Source organism: Pseudoliparis swirei, chromosome 3 (assembly GCF_029220125.1).
Source record: "Pseudoliparis swirei isolate HS2019 ecotype Mariana Trench chromosome 3, NWPU_hadal_v1, whole genome shotgun sequence".
Lineage (NCBI taxonomy): Eukaryota > Metazoa > Chordata > Actinopteri > Perciformes > Liparidae > Pseudoliparis > Pseudoliparis swirei.
The window spans coordinates 9,407,451-9,429,201 of NC_079390.1; the positions used below are offsets into that span (position 1 = coordinate 9,407,451).

At 40.1% G+C, this 21,751-nt stretch overlaps 1 protein-coding gene across 2 annotated transcripts; it reads left to right on the top strand.

Annotated features, from left to right (window-relative positions):
* The first annotated feature begins 2,360 nt into the window (after window positions 1–2,360).
* On the top strand, window positions 2,361–11,036 carry cchcr1 (coiled-coil alpha-helical rod protein 1). Of its 2 annotated transcripts, XM_056411650.1 has the most exons (19): window positions 2,366–2,948; window positions 3,303–3,597; window positions 3,698–3,853; window positions 3,959–4,076; window positions 4,301–4,495; window positions 4,644–4,807; window positions 4,903–5,017; window positions 5,157–5,267; window positions 5,909–6,049; window positions 6,136–6,246; window positions 6,505–6,611; window positions 6,738–6,850; window positions 6,951–7,023; window positions 7,760–7,878; window positions 7,990–8,178; window positions 9,454–9,555; window positions 9,722–9,855; window positions 9,952–10,087; window positions 10,183–11,036. In XM_056411650.1, exons 1-19 carry the CDS (start codon window positions 2,879–2,881, stop codon window positions 10,314–10,316), a joined length of 2,583 nt encoding a protein of 860 aa, XP_056267625.1. In that variant the 5' UTR covers window positions 2,366–2,878; the 3' UTR covers window positions 10,317–11,036. The 2 variants fall into 2 exon arrangements, with proteins under 2 accessions (XP_056267626.1, XP_056267625.1); XM_056411651.1 differs by lacking the exons at window positions 9,722–9,855; window positions 9,952–10,087; window positions 10,183–11,036 and having other exon boundaries at window positions 2,361–2,948; window positions 7,990–8,197; window positions 9,454–9,545.
* The last annotated feature ends 10,715 nt before the right edge of the window (window positions 11,037–21,751 follow it).

The following is a 21,751-nucleotide window of genomic DNA, read 5'->3' on the forward strand; positions in this document are numbered from 1 at the left end:
TGGAAAGCACTTACATAAATCACAAAAGGGAACTGCTTTGAGGAAAAAATTATCACAAGTAGCAGGAAATTAGTCGAGTGCAGAGAACGTTGATTATCTCTCTATTAAACATGATATATCTTAGAATTTGAAAACCATTGGAATGATTTAGTTGTTGCTTCTTGTGCTTCTTGTGCTCCTTGCTATAGATTATTAAATGCAAATAAAAAGTATATTTCTTCAATTAGGGATTTGAGCTCATCTGTTGCATTCTTAAGTTGAACGCCCCACGGAAATTTGCCCTAACCAAACACTAGAAATATACTGACATATACTATATGAGGGGAAGTCCAGACAGTTGCTGACAGAGCAAATATTTTTTCTCACATACGCTTTTTGTATAATACCCAGTGGCGATAGCTACAATGCTGTGATTTGAGCTGATGCATCGTCTTTACAGGAGAGATGCTGCCTCTGTTTCAAGCTGGGTTACCAAAGCAAGGAACAATTTAACAGAGAAAAATAGCCCACATGTATTGTCTCACGACGCTCATTCAGGAAACAAGCTCTGTTTTGTTTTCTAAAACATACATTGCTCCTGTAGATGCATGGAGATTATTATCTTCCTTTAAGCAAGTTAGTCTTAAAGGGTAATATGTTCCAGGTCACCTGTGGTTTTAGCAGGGCCTTTATGATTCCACTATGTTTTTAATGAGGGCATATTTCTGTGTGTGTACTGCACTTACCAGTATTACCCTTGTGGCATGTGAAGAGTTCAACAAGTACATTTCGAAAAGAAGGCATTTTAATTAAAGACACAATTTCCAGTCCAGATATTTGCAGTCATGCACAGTTTCCCCACTTGAACCCCACAAGTGTGGGCAGAGTCAGCTTCATTAGGGACAAAGACGGTGCAGTTTCCGTGGTCATGGTGCACCAGGATATCCATTGAAAGAGAAATGTTTACTTTCAGTTGTCCTCAAATATGCTCAACTGACTTGGCCTCTGTGGTCATGAGCACTGTTGGAAGTGGCCAAAATAGAGCTTCTGTTTTTGCATTTTTGTTGATAATTCACAAAACGTTCTCAATTTGAGCTCTGCCTTAATTAAAATGCTCTTTTTGCTCTGCCATATATTTTAAGCACTTGGTCCGCCTTGATTAACTCAAAATTATACTTCAAAGCTTATTATCTTAATTCTGCCCTCTCTCTGGAAAGGGTCAGTATTGTCTTTGTTGTCTGGATTCTCATCGGCTCCGATCCTTTTTTCTCTCAGCTTTGTTCTACAGGACTGCTGCAGTGTCTTTCGAGTGTTGAGATACACAATATATGCCAAAATAATGCACAGCACTCCCACTGTTTTCCTCCAATAATCACTTCACATTACAAGGTACAGTCTTTAATGCAGCCATTAGTCTGTCTTGGCAATGCACCTGTTTTCGTGTTCATCTTTTGTTATTTGTCGAGGTATTTATATTACGTTTTACATTTTTTCTATCGATATATATGATCATTTACGTAAATATAATCAAACTAAAATGTGTCTTTATTCATTGAAGCAAAAATAGATTATATTATAATATATGAAACTTTAATGATCCCCAGTGGAATGTGGATTGTATAGCAGCTGTGGAGAAGAGGTTATATGTAAGTAGCTTCTGAAGGCACCAGAGGAAAATAAAAGATATAAAAAGATACAATATGTGATTGTAGCCTTCTGAATAGTGACTATACAGCCACTTGTATAACAAGCAATGGATGCAGTCCTTCATTTGAAGGGGAGCTCATGTTTGCAGTTCATTTACAAGACAAATGCAGTGAACACAATGTGCATCACTGCAGAAGGAGGAAAGTAAGTACACAGAAATCTGTCAAAATATGCAAATGTACAATGTAAATTAGTCATATGCTGATCATTTTAGAGTTGGAGGTAACATGTTTATAGATGCACCTTTAACCACATATTCAGTTACATAACCAACTTATCACCAATTACCATTCAAAGCTGTACTTATTCGCTGCCCTGCATGCTCTGTGCTCCCTTTTCTGCAGGACTGGAATATTAAGCACAAATGGTCTGGTTGTCAGATACCCCTGGGTGCTCATGAAATGAGGGAGTCCTGGGCAAAGAAGGAATGGCTTACTTTCAATAGGTGCAAAACTGCAATTACAGAGTCTCTTTTCCACTAATCTTCACAATAATATTTCTTAGAAAATGCTTCATGGGACAAACTTTAGAAGAATAAAGTGATACATTCCCCATTTTTAATTTTACATGTAGATATGTGTGAAATTATAAACATCATATCGGCCTACCTCATATTGTAGAAAACCGTCTGTCAATCAAACTCATACGCTCCACCCCTGTGCAACAGTACTCAGTGTACAATTTACTTTTTGGTCCCGAATTCAGTCTGTCAGGTAATATGTTACCCCGGCTATGTAGTGGACTAAACAAGCCCCGCGAAAACTGGACGACAGCAGATTCTTGTGACGGAAGGGAGATATGGGCAGCCTGAGCGAAATAACATCCTGTCAGACAAAACTCAGGGAATCTTAACACGTTGTGCGTTCCTCTTTCCCATGATGCACTGCGCGTTTGTAATGTGTGTCAGTCATGTTCGATACGCTTTTTCTTTGGCATTAAGTTCAAATACATGTTATTTGCCGGGATACTTCAGGCATTTGCAGTATAATTGACGTGTAAAGTGAGCATTACAAGTTTGCTTTCGGCAATAGCTTAAGTTACCGTTGTAACCTGTAACTAAGGCAACCACGATCAACTTGTTTCGCGGGGAATGAAGCTAGAACAGCGCCAAACTTAGGTTAGTTAGGAGCACCTAAGAGCACCGGGTCTGATTAGCAAGGTTTGACTTCCAGTGACCGCTCATCTGTTGAACATGGAGAGACATAACGTCGGGAAAGAAAGGCTTATAGTTCCTACTGATTTTACGTCATCAGCTGTTTCAAGTAAGTTTCTTCTAGCTGCAGTACTGATTTAACGTTACATCTGCTCCTCGTTAACCTTAAAATAAAATGTTGAGTCACTAATGCTCGCTAACGTGAGCCTAGAACGTAAAGTTAACCAAGGTAACTTAACACTAACCAACCACTCACTTGCTGCACTTGTCAGCCCTCCAACTAACTAGTCGTCAACAAGGATATGCAGAGGATGTAACACTGGGGGAGGGAAGTGTTTTGGTAACTTTCTCTAAAGTCCAGTCTGATGAGTAAACGTGAATATGACCCTGTTATGATAATAGTTACACATATCTATCTCCGGTAAGGCATGCACACACCTAAACATTATTTTATGCTATATAGGGAATATCCAGGAGGACCTGGTACCTCCCTCGCATTTCGCATCAAGTGTGCAGTGTGCTGGGGCACACAGAGGCGTTCAAATGGCAGGGTCAGTGCCACCCATCTCCTGGATAAACCCAGGCACAACTTCAATACAATCAAGGGATCACAGTTCCACCAATCCATGGCTCGCCATCACACAGGCCCAACAGGAAATCTTGGATCTAAGGAGGGAAAATCAGAGGATCATGATGTTACAAGGAGACAGCATAAGAGGAAGGAACCCGGTGGATAACCAGTCAGACCATAGTGCAAGGTATCCCACAATATACTTGAGTCAGAAACACCGTTATTTTCCAACGGTTAAGTGGCATGTTGGGTAACTTGCATGAATAGCTCCATTCCCTCAAACACAGAAGAGAGCAGCGTTCCAGATGGGAGTCTGAGTGGCGTCTGGAGGCAGAGAAGCACAAGGCTGATGCTGAGAGGTTGAAGGGGCAAGTGGAGGCTCTGAAGGAGACTGCAGGGAGACACAGGGAAGAGATAAGAGACAGGGACGGCTTATTGAACAGGTAGAAGATGGTTTATGTTATACAATCAAGTCATTTGACAGTTTATCTAATCATTTCAGAGATTAACAATGAGTCGTTTTAAACAAAATGTGCTTTATACGACAGACCCAGCCATGAATTGGAAGCAATGCGTGAAGAGCTATGTCGGGCTAAGAAGGAAGTCAGCCAAATCAGAGGGGAGCTCACTCGCAGCAGTGCACAGAATGAGAAAATAAGCTTGCAGGTAATTTTATTTACGAACAAAACATTTCATCTTCACACTGATGTTGACAAAGATCATCTGAGATTTACTGGCATCTTGGAATTCATTTTTGCAGGTTGTAGTCTGATGTTTTTAGGCCAGTCTTGTAGTCTTAATAATAGCTGACGGTCAACTAGCAGTTTTCTAATTTTGCAAGTTTACTGTGATTCTTTTCATATATTCTCAACATTTTATGTTTGCTGCAGCTTGAAAAATTAAAGAACGAGTCCGGTGAAGACATTACAGGGCTGAGAAGAGATGTAATGAGGAGCAAAGAGGAATCCCAGGAGCTCACTCTAAAGGCTGAAACGGGCCGGTTACAGGCTGCGCAGGAGGCCAAGCAGCAGATTCATAAACTGTCTGCACAATTGGAGGAAATGCAGAAGAAGCAGGAAGTGGAGGTCTGTGGCAAATTCATAAATGCTGTACATACTGATTTGAATGATTTCAGAGAATCAATCAAAATCCAAGAATCAATGTCAATAACATAATATCTAATCATTTGCATATGTCGTAAAATGTCCATTCTTTGTTTTTATTCACTTTCAGCTGCTACAGTTGAATGCTTCCCATTGTGCAGAGGTGGGCGCAGCAAGAAACACAAACCGAGAACTACAGGACAGACTTCAATCGATGACCTCAGAAGTGCTTCAGCTAAAAAGCACTATGGTTGAGGTATCGGCTGAGAGAGATAGGCTGAAAGGACATTTAAGGTGCCACAATCAATCTAAAACTGAAGAGAGCTAAACATGTATTGCCCTCTGTAGTTAGAGTCACTGTATTTTTGGTGGGGATGTGTATTTTTCAGCCAAATGGGACAAGACTTCGAGACACAATCGGCAACACTGCACAGTCTGAGAAATTACATCGGCCAGCTTTCCCCGGAGAAAGGAGAGAAGGAACAATTAAATCTAGCTGTTGAGGTGAATACAATTCAATAAAAAACATATTCATTGCAATCGGCCAACTGTAAAGTAATTGCGCAGGAAAAAATGAGAATATATTGTTCTTTGAAGCAGGTTAAATTCATCCCATTATGTAAAATAACATTGTACATTATAGAAGCTGAACAGAGAGAAAGCAGCTCTTCAGATGACCACAGAGCTTTTGACAGTCAGGTTTAACTCTGTGAGTGAGATACTTATCCTCCAAGAAGAGAAAATGGTGAATAAGGTGAGTGTCCCTCAGCAGTACATCACACATGCATATGCTGGTACACAGTGGGGGTAGTACCACTGCTGCTTTCAGGCTTACAACGTAGGCTACGCAACTACAACTGCAAGCATCGTCATATCTCAATAGTCTGAAATGTAGATGCACTTCACGCTGACAGTTTTCCCAAGTAGGCCACAGGGTTTTAGATTGATGATGGAGCTGCTCCAGACAATGGAAAAGCCCTGCAGGAGTCATTCAGGTGGTTGAACACTTCACCTGAGGTGCTCTATCCAAATGTTGTGTATTTACAGTATCACTCTGCAGGTGACATATCCATTTTATTTTCAATTTTGAAAGTGTTTTTCCTGAAGAGCATTTTGCTTAGTTTGGAATACATGTCAACTTGCAGAAACTTGGAGTTACTTGAGATAGATCATCGTCAAACATTCCTGATTGTTTGGTTTTTGATGGAGGTTGCACGGTGATACTTTCTTAAACTCTTCTCTGATGGTTTATTAATGTAGCTGTGGGAAGAAAGGAAAAAATGCACCCATTGCTCTAAAAAAGCTAAAGCATGAGTTGGAAAACAAAGCTGATTAGTGTGCAATAATGACCATGCTCGTATAAAGCCTTTGCTGAATTGGTGTGTGCGTTTACAGACCACAGACCCACTTGTGATGAATGAATCTGAAGGCCTTCAAGTGCTTCGGCTGTGGAGGGACAAAGTGTTTAAATTGTGCGTCCAGCTTCGCTCAAAGGACATTGAACAAAGAGGAGAACAGGACAAGGTTCTTTCAAAAGTATGAAAAACAACATCTATTAAAATACCACAGTAAAGAATGGCCGCTGGTTATAAAGTGTGTTTTTTGTTGTTGCTGTGTTTTAGGTGAAACTCCTTGAGCAGCAGCTCCAGCAGGAGCAGCACCGAGCCAGTGTGCTCCAACACAGCCTCGATGACAGGATAGCTGAGCTGGACCTGGAGAGAGTGGAAAAGGAGGTTAGTACACAAGCAAGTGATGTGATTTATGCGGCTGTCTGAAATTTTGATGATGCACAATAAATGTGGTGCTGCTAAGGATAGTGATAAACCCTCGTGCATTTTTACCACAGCAGAGGGTCCTGACTGTATACAAATATTGCGAGGTTCCATGAGCGCTGAGGATTTAAGAACAGCAGCTGGTCACAAAAACACTCAAAACTGAGCCTCTTATTTGTTTACGATACGCTTTTATTATGTGTGTGATTTTCTTCCCAGACATTGAAACAGGGCTTGGCCCAGGAGCAACAAGAAAGCTCACGGCGGAACTCGCAGAGCAAGAGAGAAGAGGCTGAACTAAAAACCCTGACGGGGGCAGTTCGTAGGTAAACGCATTTCTCTGAATTCAACACAGAGGATTAGGCGGTAAATTGCAAGAATACAAGGATAAACAGCCGGTGTAATTACAGTCAATGCTGTATTTTCACACGTTTATTCGCTGCGCTTCACAGGTTTAGTTTGGCTTTTGAAAGCAAGGTGGCAGAAATGGACGCAGCTCAAGGAAGGCTCAGCACTTTCACCCAGAGGATAACTTTTGCAAAAAGACGAGTGGAGACGATACACGGTGCGGTCCAACGGGAGGCTGGGAGGCTGATCACAGTGCTCCCGTTTGCATTACATCTTTATGGAAAATAAAGTATGACACAATGGTTTTTGTTTTTCAGGTTTGACCATGAGGAGGGTGGCTCTGCAGAAAGCAAAGCAAGCCAGTAAACAGACAGAGCAAATTGCTGACAGGTACGAGGTTTCACCACAACACTCTTTACCCAATAGAAAAAAGTCGTCTTTTTATGTTGAGTGTTACAAATGCGCATGTCAAACATTCAATTAGAAAAATAACTTTTTAATCTCAGCACTGACGTGATACTGAATGCAATGAATTTCTAAACGGCTGCAGTGGTTTGTAATGAGGCGTTTCATTATTCTGCAACTAACTGCCAATTACTTTTTTAAAATGTATTAATTAGGCTTACCTAATGTGATCAAAAGCCCCCAAACCAAAAGTACTCAAGTTTTAATGTGAAAAAAAAAAATGCAAGCATCTCTTTGAAGTTGTTTAAGCTGTCAACAGCAGATGTCTTAGTGATAAGTGATTACAATGAATCATTGCTGATCAGATTTTGAGTGCATTAATTATGAATATTCATTGAATCCATGAACCCCTTTACTACTAATTCAGAGATTTAGTCCGAATTGTTGTTTTCAGCTTAATCAAAAGATGGACATAAAACTAGGAAATGGTCAGACGTGAAAATATCTCATCAATATTTCATTACTGATAGGTTAAAGAGGAGGTTATCGTGGGTTGAAATCAATATTGTGTGATGAGTAAAGAATATTTTCTCATTAATGTATCACAATTTTACATTTGTATGCAACATCATTCTTACCAGGGCTCGGCTTCCAGCAAGCAGCTCCTTCTCTTCTTCTGCTCCTTTATTTGCTCTGCCATCTTGTCTTTGTTGCCCTGCAGCATCACAAACCTTCAGATGGAGCTTAGTGTGGTGTGTGGTGAGAGAGACGAGCTCGCACAGGAGCTCAAAAGAACCCCGGAGCTCATCGAGAGAACTCTAGCTGATCTGAAAGAACAGTGTGAGCCCCCCTTACAACCCCCAGCTCCTTATCATACCACGTTATCTGTTGGTTATCGATGTTGGCAATGTATGTGTCTCAGTATACCTTTTGTACACCCACCCTCCTCAGATGAAAGCACACTGAGGCGGCAGCAGCTGGCGCTGGAGCAGAGCTGCGTGGAGGTGCGGCAGGCTTTGGCTGGCAGAGAGGAGGCCGAGCAGCGCCTGCAGCAGATCCAGACCCAGCTGGATGAGAGCAAGGTCGACCTGGAGAAACTCCGCTCCGAGCTGCTCAGCCAGCAGGAGCACAGCGAACGCGGTGAGCCGAGGGGCTAACCGTAAGACACATGACTGTTTTTAAGCCTCGACTTATCCGGGGAAAGCAGACTATGCACTCCTGATCTATTTCAGAAATGCCCTTCGTCGCCGTATCCATATAGCCACACCTGGCCACTCCGGTCTCCTCGGCAGCTTCACTGTTGCAGTTGGGGATTAAGTGACATTTCCAAGAGCACCTTGGCTGTCGTTGATCTGGGAGTGTTACTGAGTTTTCCTATAATTTTTTCCCCTCAATGTCCACTTGGGAACTTCTCAGCTTTAAATCTGCATTAAAGGGCAAGTCTGTCTTATAACAATAGGCATGTGGCCTATATGCATGTTGGAGAGGCTTTGCTTGCTGTTCATCCCGTCCCTTCTAAGATCTTACACTAATGTTACACTAATGCACTTTCAGTCTCAGTGATAGGGGACAAATTCCTTGGTCTTTCCATTCTAGAGTTTGCCTGAAGAAAATATGAAGCTTGAGCAGTTGGACAAATCATCTTCTTACAGTTACATTTTTACAATTCCTGGGTTTCCCTGCTGAGTTTTGAGCAGTCACTAACATAGAGAAATTTGTTCTAAAAAGACCAACTTTGGAAGGCGTCCACTTGATTTCCACCAGTATCTTCAGCTGCTAAACGCTCCACTATTTCCCCCAGCAAGTCACTAACTGTGTCTCTCCGTCATTTGGTGGTAGACTGACAGTGTTCAGTAGGTGCACCAACACATTGTATTTAAGTTTAAATACAGGTAGAGGGGAACTGTAGAGTCGGGTGATTATTTTCTCTGTTGGTTTGTTATTATGATTGACTCCCTTTTTCTATACAAGTCGTCACAGGATCCGTTGGTAATATAAAAGTATTTATTCTAGCAGCATTAATGATGCAGACATCAAATCCCCACTATTAGATTTCATTTCCTTTACATTTCAGGTCTTAAATTGCTTCACAGTTTATTCCTCTGTCTTTATTGAACGACAATATAAAGAAATGTTTGCCTCAAGCTGAGATAAAGAAAAAAAAGAATAAACATGCTTTAAAAATATATATATTTTCAGGCTACTGCCACCTTGCTGAGTCTCAGCCTTTGATGTGGTTTCATTGAAATAATTGACAAATCTGAAATTGATTTAATCACCTTGAATTTGTGGAGGTCTTGTCAATCAAAATGTGCAAAGAAAAGGGAAATAATCCAGTTTATGCATAGAGCATTAGATTATGTTTATCACTGTGTGAAATATTGAGGAATGGTGCATTTGTTGCCCCCCCCCCAGCCCTGCTGGAGAGAGTGTCTGAGCTCGAGGACTGCTGTGCTGAGAAGCTGAGAGAGATGGAGTTTCAAGTCAAAACTGCCAAGAGAGAGCACACCAAAGCAGGTAACAGGATTAGCACCATTAGCTACCACAGCCTCCAGCAGCTTAACATAAGAGGGTGAAGTCATATCTGTAATGCAGACTGTGATCTGATATGATGGTAATTGTTTACACAGTATAAAGCAGCATTTCCTCGCGGCTTTCATTCAGTCTGTACTGTGTCTTGCAGTTATGACTTTACGGCAGTTTGAGAGAGAGTCGGCAAGGAAACGGGACGAAATGAGAGAAACCCGACAACTCCCAAAGAGGGAAGTCCCAAATAAACAACGGAGGGAGACGGCAAAAGACACCCAACCGCTGCCGGTAAGACTTTTTAAAGCCATAAAGGCAGTTGAGAAAAATGTTGATTCTGTCATGTCTGCTGATGACCTCTTATGACCTGCATCTGAACCGTTGCAGGCCACTGTCGCCGCTGAGAGAGGTTCGACAAGTGAATATACGAGAGCTCACGCAGCAGCTCGACAAAACTCTTCTGCGCCCAGAGAACATCGAAACCCCCCCCCAGAGAGGAGTCATTCTGTGGTTCCTGCAGACGGTAAGCAGTGTCCTAAGTTCCTCATGCGTCAGACACATCCTCACATTTACACAGACGTGACTAATCTGACCACTGGCCTCTCTGTACCCTGTCAGGGAGACTCCTGTCTGTTTTGGAGGAGCTCCATTCTCTCAGTGCTGCGGTGGTAAACAGCTCTGAGGACTCTGCGGAGGAGGAGGAGGGACAGAATGACAGCGGGGCATCATCCACAGGCAGACCACACGGCTGATACCTGATGATGATGAATCACTGGAGCCAGTGAATGCACCTTACATTTGTACAAAAGGTGGGCAGCGTTGAACACAGCCAGTGGGAACAATTTGTTTGAGTCAGTCACCAGAAAACCACGCATTTTACATTGCTACTGGGTGGACAACAAAAGCAACGATGGCAGTCACATTATGCTTTAATTTAACACAGATTTCTGAGTACATATCCAGGATTACTTAAACTAAAGAGAATATAACTCAAAAGCTAAGGTAGAAGAAAAGGTTGAGATGTTTATGAGAATATCTAGAGTTTCAGCCTCAGCATTCTGTGTTTCACTCTCTCACCAGTAAGACCACACTTGTTCCACACTTTCATTTCTTTGACTTATTCTAAATTTCCCTTTTTTATTTTGACTTCATTTAAAAAAAAATGTTTTTACATTGAATCAATGCAATGCTATCCAGTTTATATGTTTGCTACATGTAATATAAGAGACTCGTTATGACAAATGGCTGAAGAGATAGTTATGACTTGTTTTTTAATCCAAATACTGAATGGTATAATCAGTGACATTATCCACACAAAAAATACAAGAACAACCTGAACATGGGTAATTCTGCCTTTGTCCCTTTGGAAGTCCGTTCTGGTGAAGTATATCAGAAGGTCTGAGTATTTATTTGTTTAAGCAGAGATGTATTTTACTTTTCAGTGCAACTTAATAAAGTATTTTATATTCTAATTGTTGGGTATTTTAAGAAATATTGATGTAGCAACTATTTGGTTCAATTCATTAATCCCTTTTTAATTTTCAGTAGCATGGCCCCTTTGTTATATAACATACAGACAACTTGGAAGATTATGATTTCCTGTTGAAGAAATCAATATTTTCTATCCTTTCGAGAGGTCATTTTAAGAATGATGCTGAAATTGTAGGACAGATGATAAACATTACGATGAACCAGATAATTGTGCTATTTGTCTTGTTGTGGTGATTGCTAAAACATTTTGCAATAGTTCAAAGTTTCAAGCCTCCAGGTAAAAACTGCTCACGGTGAACTGAGGGAGAGCAGACTTTATTAGTATTTTCAAAGAGCATCAAAAAAGATTTTTCAGGGACACAATCATTGCTGGAGAGGTGACTCGTCATGGCAAGCAGAGGATCATGAATGCATCAAATTTTATTTTAGAGAAAATGATTGGATTTCAGCACTGCCCAGGCGAAAAAAATATATACTCTAATGTATTTAAAATATACTTAAAATGGCAATAGGACATTTAAAATATACTATCAAAAAAATGTACTTTCTTCAAATATATAACAAGTATACTAAAGTCACACTTTCACCTTTTTTAAATTAAACTTTTAACACACTTTAAAATAAATATATTTTAAGAAAATATATATTATAAGAAATATATACTTTAGGTGTAAGTTCTGTGCAATTACTTAAATACTTGTTTAAACTTTGTTAAATAAAATATTTTTTGTATATTTCAAAATGTATGCTCTAAATGAACATTTTTAACAATATATTTAAAGCACATTTGATAAATACAATTTAAATATACCACATTTTGTGTAATTAGTAAGTAAACATATTCATGGCATTATTTTTATATATTAATCATACACCTAAAGTATGATGTGTTTAAGTCATACTTTTGGTATACTGTAATCACATTCTAAACATAATAATATTGTGCTAATAATATTCCAAAAGTATACTTTTCATATATTAACACATTATATATATATATATATATATATATAAAGAATTTGCAGTACAGCTCAATTTGTTATTAAACCTCTATTACAATTAATGATGTCATCGATAACAAACTGAAACAATTATGTTTGGTCTAAAGTAACATTTATCAAGATGGATCATTTTAAAGGAATGTGCCATCAAATGCAATATGCCATCTTTGGATTGCATGATGCATCAAGATCATACATTCAAGGCAAAAGTCATGTCAATATAACTAACATAAATAATTGTTAATCATGATAGCAAATGTTAAATTAGGTCTACTGCTTAAAGAAAAAAATAATTATGTTAAGCAAATCATGTGTCCTCGTGTGCAGTTCCTCACCAGCAGAGGGCGATGTAGTCAAAGCTGAGAGCACAACATGCAGTGTTTCTCATCATTCTTTTTCAAAGTGCAGTTTATTCATTGTAATTTAGTTGAAGAGGGCGTAGAACATTATGCTTTTTATACAGCGTGGGCGGCTATGTGCACATGTAGTGAAACGGAATCTACTGACTGTAATGTCAATACTTCTTGAATCAATCTGAACAGTGAACCTGTCCATTTAATGCTGTTACGTTTCCCTCCCGGCTGCACGGTGGTGTAGTGTCGCACTGTCGCCTCGCAGCAGGAGGGCCACAGGTTCGGTTCCCGGTCCGAGTGGTTCCTTCTGTGTGGAGTTTGCATGTTTTGCCCGTCGCAGCGTGGGTTCCCTCCGGGTTCCTCCCAAATATAATATAATAATAATAATGAATTGAACTCTAAATTGTGATCGTGAATGGTTGTCTGTCTCTCTATGTGCCCTGAGATGGACTGGCGACCTGTCCAGGGTCTAGGCTACCCTGCCCAATGCCCGCTGGGATCGGCTCCAGCTCCCCGGGACCCTAAAAAAAAAGGATAAACGGTTTGAATAATGCAATGAAATGTTTGTCTCCATAAATGTCAAAACTAACACGAGGAAAGGCTTCTAGTAAAGAAAGGTTCAGGATGACGCAACATTCTTGCTCTGCCTATAGATGAATGTCACGATATTAAGCCTGAATAAATGCATTTATATATCTTCCTTCTGCAGTGTGGAGAGAGGAAACCAACACTGTTCACCTAATAAATAATTTAATAGAGCATTGCAATCCAGACAAGACGTGAAATAAATGAGGTAATAAAAACCAATCAATAAACTCCAGCCGGATTTTTATTAACAATTCAGAATTAATGCCATGTAAAATTAGTGGTTCGAACAAACAAGTGCGTGCCAACCAAATGCGTTTTGACATGTCTGACTCCAAGCTGCACTCACATGGGGTGGTGTGTCACAAATAAATGTGCGTTTGTCTTTAAATCGATAGATTGCAAAGTCTATTGTCGTGTGTGAACCCTCGTCTCTCTGGTTCTGAGGCTGATCCTCTGTGTCACGGTGCAGCGTCTCCAAACTAAACACGCTGCCATCCGTCCAGTTCTATACTTCTTTTTCTGGTGTAAACAAAACGCCCACATATGCAGGTCCTGCCACCTTTGGAAGCTGCGTTCATAGTTATGCCCTTTCCAGTCATGTTGTTGGTTTGTTTTCTTTTTTGTGATTTATGGCCTTATTCTTGCTAAATCTTATTGTATTGACTATTTATGAAGCGACAGAGAATCAAAAATATTACAAATACTGTGCAATTGTAAAGTGCTGTGTTGTCCACCACAAACAGAGGTCAGGTGCTCTTTGCAAAATGCCTCCAGATAATAATAATAATAATAATAATAATAACTGTATATAGCACTTTGAAAAACAGAGTTTAAAAAGTGCTTTACAGAGAATCAAGGAAAAACAAATGGAATGGTACAATACAAATACAAAATAAAGAACAAACAAACTAAATTAGGGGAGCCAAAGAACTGCATACATCACTTCAAAACAGTTCTATAAAAATGGGTTTTAAGAAGTGATTTAAAGTCGAGGGGTTCTAATGGCAAAAGCACGGTCACAGATGACCATCTTCCTGTTGCTATGTTGATGTTATTCAAGGCACAACTCCATAGCTGGTTGCTTTACTCTTGGCTGTCAGGTTTTCTATCTGCGCTGCTCACACAGTAAACTTCTGCATTGCTAACTAAGTCAAACTAAGTCGAACTTCCCATCCCGTCTGAAGCGTTGTGGAAACTTAATCCTCCTCCTGCGAAATGCTCTGTCACACTTTGCCAAATGTCCCCAAAGTCGAGTCCTCTCGGGGCCAGTCCTCATTTAATGTCCCTAAAAACTGGTCAATTCTTCCCACCGTATATTATTCTCTCAAGGACATTAAAGCTGCTCTTCAATATGTTATTTAGAGCCTCCCAGACCTCTGGAATGATAGCTCCTGTTTGCAGTTGTTTTTAGTGTACATGAGAGGATTACAAGCTACAAAGAACATCACATTCTCAGTCCGCAAAGTTGTTGCACAGGCCGGAGGTCAGAGCAGACTCGAAGCAGTGCGTGAGCTTGATGTGATCCATGAAGTCAGGGGTGTCGACCACCAGTGCTGCACGCTGCATCAGAGCCTGGTGTGGCGGCAGGCCGAGCTCCAGGGGAGAGCCGCATCCACGGAGGAGCCAAGTAACCCTATTTATAGTTGCAGGCGATGTGGGGCATTGGATGCAGAGTTGCAGTGGACTGAAGTGTCCAATCTTCAAACTGCAGCAACAGTCTATAAACAGTAACTATCTTCCTAGAGCAGGTGTAAATGAGGCAGATGTTTGTCTGATATAAGTGTATAGAACTGAATGGGATGAAAGTGAATCAACTATAAATGTTTCATAGAATACAACTCAAAACCAATAAATACTGCACTGCATACAGGGCAGCACGGTGGCTCAGTGGTAAGCACTGTCGCCTCACAGCAAGAAGGCTCTGGGGTCGAATCCCGGTCTTTCCAAGTCCTTTCTGTGTGGAGTTTGCGTGTTCTCCTCGTGTCTGTGTGGGTTTACTCCGGGTACTCTGGTTTCCCCCACCATCATAAATGAATGTTGGTGGTGGTCAGAGGGGCCGTAGGCGCTGATTGGCTGCCTCGCTTCCGTCAGTCTGCCCCAGGGCAGCTGTGGCTACTGATGTAGCTTACCACCACCAGGATGACTGTGTGTGTGTATGACTACTGGACTCTGGACTCTGTAAAGCGACTTTGGGTGCCTTGAGAAGCGCTATATAAAAGAAATGATTATTTATTATTATTTATGTGAGTTCAGTGCACATTTAATTTTGGATCAATAAAAAGAAAAGCCGGAAGCCAAACCTCTTGAAAAAGCAAGATTACACACAAGGTTTATTTTCTAAAAAGCGACGGTAAACATGTCGTCATCCATGCATGATGAGGTCTCCAACTGTGCCAATCAGCCATCTTGTTTGCGGCTGTAATTGTAGTTTCCCTTGGAGATGATCAGTGTAATTTGGAATGCAGCGGTGAAATGTTGGCAATGTTTGAACAAATAGCTGTGAAGTTTCAATCTAGGCCTGGATCTGTAAAACAAATCTGATTTTAATTATTGACATCTACTGTGTATTGACCTTTGTGGTAAAAAAAACTAGCAAATAAATTGACACATCTGCTTGTTCAAATTTCAAAAACCTTTCAAATGTTACCTGTTCTTTGCTGGCGGACTTGCAGCCCACCTAAAAAGATCTTTGATTACCTTGTATAACAAAAATAGTGTGAATCACTCAGACCCAATATAAAATGTACTCGTATCTGTGTAGATTGCAATTAGCATCATATTTTGTCCAATTCATCAGGTATCAGTATCTTAGTATCTCCGTCAGTGCCTTCTGGTCACCACCGTGGTTTGGTATTTAATGAGCTTATGCTTATATAACCTCACTGAGCATCAAATATGCATTTAAAATACGGTCAGAGGGGCCTGGTTTCTTTGTATTTGGAGTATTTGGTAATGTCGGCAGTAAACATTGCGTTCAGAAAGTGCTTTTTTGTTGGATGAGATTACAAATAATTTAGACTGAATCAGCTTCTGCTGGCACTACTTACACAATCATGAGAGGGGGGGGGAGCAGCACTCTCGAGCCATTTTCCCAAATCATTGAATATTTGTCATTTTAATTTATCACATGACCTATACTACGTTTACGCACGGGTTTTAGAGGGAATATGAACTGGGGAGAACATAAGTGGAAAGTCAGCCAAACTGCAGAACGTCTAATGTTAGTTATGTCCTTTAAAACATCTGTTGTTGAGATCACATCAGGCAGAAAAAGAGAAAACAGAACATCCATAATTATAATTACCAGGGTAATTGTTCTGGAAGCGCTTTGTTGGAGGGATATTCACATAAAGATGTGGGAATGTTTAGTCAAATTCCCATTAATATGCTGTACTGCTGCACCTTAGCTCCCTCTGGTTACAAACATGCTGTTCAAATAAGACTTCTTAATTACCCCATTTTTTGACTTTCATTTCACTCTTTTCTACATTTGCAAGAAATCTGTTCTACAAAATATCATTTGTTTCCGTTGCTGCTCTGTTTGAGAGGATTAATATGTGACAGTTTAATTAAATACTTAACATATAGTAATAGACAAGTGGACTTGTACCCCCAGTGGAATAGAATCTTTTCAATTATATTATCACAGTTATTCACCATGCAAAGAAAAAATGAAATATTAGTATGCCGAAGAAATTCAGCCTTCTGCAAACAATAAATACCTTTCTGTTTTTTGCCTTGAAGAAATTAGCCTGATGATTACAAAACGCTGTAATTTCTTAGAAACATTGCCTTCATCTTTCCTTTGTTCAACAGATACACTGTAATTTTATGTATTAGGAAATATAAGATTGAAGATAAACTCAACTAAAGTGATTTTAACATCTTATTTATGAGATTATCTTCTTAAAAACCGTCATAGGTTTTCGAGTAAAAAGCTGGCTACAGATTACTGGCCCATGGTTGGAGACTCATACATCATAACAGGTAACATTACACTGGGTGATATGAAGATGCAGCAGGATCTTTTTTGGGAGTGAAGCATACATTTGTGATTTACCTACCATTGTGTCTGTATCCGGAACCATATAGTTTGTGAGTGGAGATTTAAAGTTTAAAGCAAATGTATCGTAGAACAAATATAAATCTAGGACATCATACTCCCCAAGCATCATTGTGATTGCTATGACAACTGCCTGGGGGAGAACGTGTGTGTTGTTACAGAGAAATAAAGAGAGAACAAATTACTTTTCTTTTTAAAATAAATGCGTTCATTATTAATTTAGCTCATTCCAGCTGCACAAATGGTAGGATGTGATGCTCACACACCTTTCATTCACGAAAACATATGGGCTACGGACTAGTCGTTAAGACAAGTCACAGTATAGCTGCCTTAGTTACAATATTCCCACTACATTGGAGAGCATACAACATGCAAGATCAGCATCTGACCTGGTATGAATGGAGTCGTAATGAGCCCTTCCTGGCACATCACAGTTTGGGCAGTTATTAAAAAGAAGTGCAGTATCTCAGTCAGATACACGTTCAGTTGTGAATGCCTTTGTTTAAGGAGCATGAGCTCTGAGTACAGTTTTGAGTCTTTGTCAGCTTGGTGCATTTGAAGTTTGGGATTTCCCCCCATTATTCATGACAGATTTGCTCCACTTTAGGGAAGATGAATGGGGAGTGATCAGCTACAGTATCTCTTGAGTCACGCTCGGTCTTCAGTGAATAACTTATCAGAGCTTTAGCTGGGTTATTCAAGGATTTTCTCATTATTGCGCATTCCATTGTCACGGTTTAAATGATTGTGACGCACTTTCTACTCGCGTAACAACGGCCCTGAAATTCCTCTCCAGTTTGTTTGACATTTTTCCATCAGCATACAAACAAAGTCTCCTGACTAAGACTTTTTCCCCCGTTAAAGCCTCAGCTGTGTCTGCAAATTTCAAATTGATTTTAAAATCCTGTTAATTATCTATAAGTGCTTCTATGGCAGAGCACCCACTCATATTCTCCTAAATGTACAGTATATATAAACAATATATTTAGATTCAGTTTAAACTTGACCATCAAACACTTCAGAATGCAGCAATGGGAAATGTGGGTTACATATTGTTTGAAGATATATGCATTGTTTACTGTATTTAGTGCACACAGCTTGTCAATCTGCCAAGTGGCATGTCCACAATTTAATTCCTTCACTAGGCTCATAAACACTGATACTGTGTGTCCAGTATTGAGCAAATTACGCTGCCCATGAAAATACTTTCAAGACTGGTCCAACATTTGTTCCATTTACTAATTTGCCTATTTGCTGCACAGTGTTTTTCTTTATTATCATCTTGGTTTTTAGCATGCTAGCTTTGTTTATCTCTTCGTGGCAATGTGAGACTGTAGTTTAGCTTAGGACTTAAAACCTTCAAGACGAGTGAAGGATAAGTGATGAGCGAACAAGCTAAATTAAAATGTGAACATGATGCAGATTATAGGTTCTAAGCGTAGACTTGTTAGCATTGCCTTTGTTAGCATGTTAGCACATTTAGCTTCACAGCCTCACAGAGCTGCAAGCATGGCTATACACTAAATTGTCTTTTTCTTGTCGCAGGAGTGTCGTTACATCGAGGACCTCTTTAGGTACGCAGTGATACATGACCATTTAATGATGTACAGTAAGTCACTAATCTGTCTCTAATCTGTCTCTTTCTGGACATTTACCAAATGCAATCCTTGCCAAAGTTAAGTCTTCTAAACCAACAGAAAATAGAAAAGACATTTCTACAACCTCAAAGGACAATGTTTAAACTTGTGTTAGAAGAAGGAAAGAAAGAAAACACAGATAGTAATTTTTAAATGAATTATATTCACAGTATCTGTCTTCCAGGTTGTTCTGAATCACTTGAAGGACAAACTCAGAGACATCGTCTGCTGTGGACACGCTGTAATGGACTGATCACCCCGAGCTGACAGCTAAAGCCGGTGTCATGGTAGGACACATCTGCACCCGGCTCCAGAGAAATATTATATGTTGGCTTCCTGCAGCCCGCAGCAGCCTCTGTACTCATCACTGTAACATTGGACTCACTGACTGCACACACATTATCACTCTATCCAGCTTCTCTGCTTACAAAGAGATATTTCAAGGCTGCAGACAAACTCAACGTTAGCTGCACTAATGCCCCTAATTTTTTCCATTTAGGGGCAGCAGCATATGATTCAGGTGCACCCATGTTTCTTTCACTGCACCTTTTGTGGCTTCAATAATACTTTAAAAGTGTATTATGTGACTAAATGACACTAAACAGAAATATAGGTGCGGATAAATGTTTATAAGTCAGATGAGGCCATCTCAGCTGAAGATGGTAAACCTGATCACTCACGTAGATACAGAAAATAATGTATAAAATGACACGCCAGGCTCTGATGTTCAAGGTAATACCAAGTAGATATAGCCGAGGCAGGGTTTTGTGGCAATTAACATGCATAGTTCCATATTTGCGTTGATGTAAGAGTAGCTATTGTATGCATAGCATATGGTAAAGAGAGCGAGAGTGACTTGGATGAACTCAGAGCAGATAGCAGTTAAATATGGAAGTAGAGAAGAAATTAGCAGAAAGGTTGTCTCGTGTTATTTAATTAACAGTGTCTCACGCAGATAATTGTTTTGCCCCCCAATTCACATAAAAAGTAAGTGCCTTTGGTCAGGATGAGGCTTTTTACAGTGGACAGAGGAGGCAGGTGGGGGAGCGTTTACAGTGCCACTGCTCGCCATGTTGGTGCCCTAAGCATAACTCCTTCATGTTGCCCCCCCTGAGAGAGGAAAGGGCACTCACGGCGAGCAATGCTCAATTTTTTGAGCAATTAAATATATCTCTTTTTCTGCCTGTTTAGTGATATACATGCCTAAAAGGTGCCTAATATTTCTATACTGAAATAATATCGGCATTATAATTATTATAACTATGATGATTTTGTAAATTGCCTATTTTTTGGTGCCCCCTCAGGACTTGGTGCCCTACGCACAGCGCGTAGCGCTATGGGAGCGGCGACACTGAGCGTTTACATCTGACTATGATGTCTGTTCTGGGCCTTTTAGTCTGGGGACACGTGTAACGGCCATTGCAGCATATTTCTTGATGAACAAAAAACAATCAATAGTTCATTTCATTTTAAATTTCCAGTATGTTTTACAGTTGAGATGTTGCTCGAAGAGGAGTAAGCCTACACAAACAGAAACAGACAGGCCTGCTAAATGTCAGGCGCCCCAGTGTGTCCATTGCAAATGTTTAGTCGCACTTGACCGGTTTTTTGATTGCACTCTGGAGCCCTGTATTCGTTCTGTTTTTTTCCCCACTCATAAACACATTTATTTGGCACTGAAACTCAAACCTCAATAGATATAATTGTATTGGAACTTCCTCGAATGATTAGAAGGAACATGTATCATTAAAAAGGATTTGAGTGGTGAAGATCAAACAGAAAATCTGTGAGAGATGAGTGATCAAATGACTGTACTGGGAGATGTTGTGAAGCACTCACTGTAACTGAACCATAAATATATGAGCAATTTACAGGAAGCCTTCGGAGAATGAAACATGAAAGGTTTTATCCTGAAGTTTTATAGCACTCAGTCTGCTCATTTTATCTCCTGACCTTTCTGGGGAGCTCAAGACTCCTTATTGCATCCTGGCCCCTGACCTTGGGAACCATAACACAAAGTACGATATCATCATTTCATCTCAGGAATTTTACGGGGCATTGCTTTATTGTTGAGTTACAAGTAAAATCTCTCTTGGGTGCTACTTTGCAGGCATGTTGCACATATCCATGGTTTGGGCTTTGGCTCTGGCTTACGTATTATGTATCCAAGTTAATCAACTGCACACTTATTCCTCAGGTCATCTTTCTTTGTATAATAGTGGGTGAAGGAAAACTGTGATCGCAAAGTATGCTGCAGTCTGATCTGCTGAGCATCCAGTAGACTAACACGTACATCACACTTTATTAGAATGTATTTGCCCCCTCTCGATCCCTGACCGAGAATAAAAAATGCCTCTACTTACACAGTTGACTGTTTGGTTTTGAAGATATTGTTTGCAACCGGAGCTCTCGTCTTTAATTATCCAATGCCAACCCTCATTTACGTTATCCGCCCCAGGAAAATGAGGCCGCGCATCAAAGCACTTCTGCTGTGCACTTTTCAATTCTCCCAGCAGGCTTTTGGCCTAATGTCATCTTAAATGTGAAATGCAGAGATGCACATGTAGCTGCAAAGATCCACATCCAATTTCACAGGTTGCAGCTCTGAGTAATGACACTAAAGCAAGGTCTTTTACTAAATAAACAAGGGCAGTTCTAATCCCCAAATGCACTAATCATATGAATTTATGAACCGCTAGATAGAATAGTCCAAAATACACACCCATAGCTTTGTTAAATGATTCAGACATTATGAAAGAGATGTAGACACTTGAGCCCGATAGGTTACCATTTGTATATTGGCATCTGTTTGACGAATGTTCAAACTGACTTTCAAAGAACGATTACAACTGAGTGAAAATCAGTTGTTTTTTTGATGACTTAATAACTGCGAATGCGTCTGCTTGTAGCTGTGTGCTCTCTGTTAGCATTGCTACGTGTTCCACTGTCTGTATTGAGGCCATTCTGCTCCCCGAGGCTTACAACTGGTGTGCATAATTCTGTGGGTTATAACAAGCGCACCGCTATATATAAAACAAGGTTACGTTCACAGAC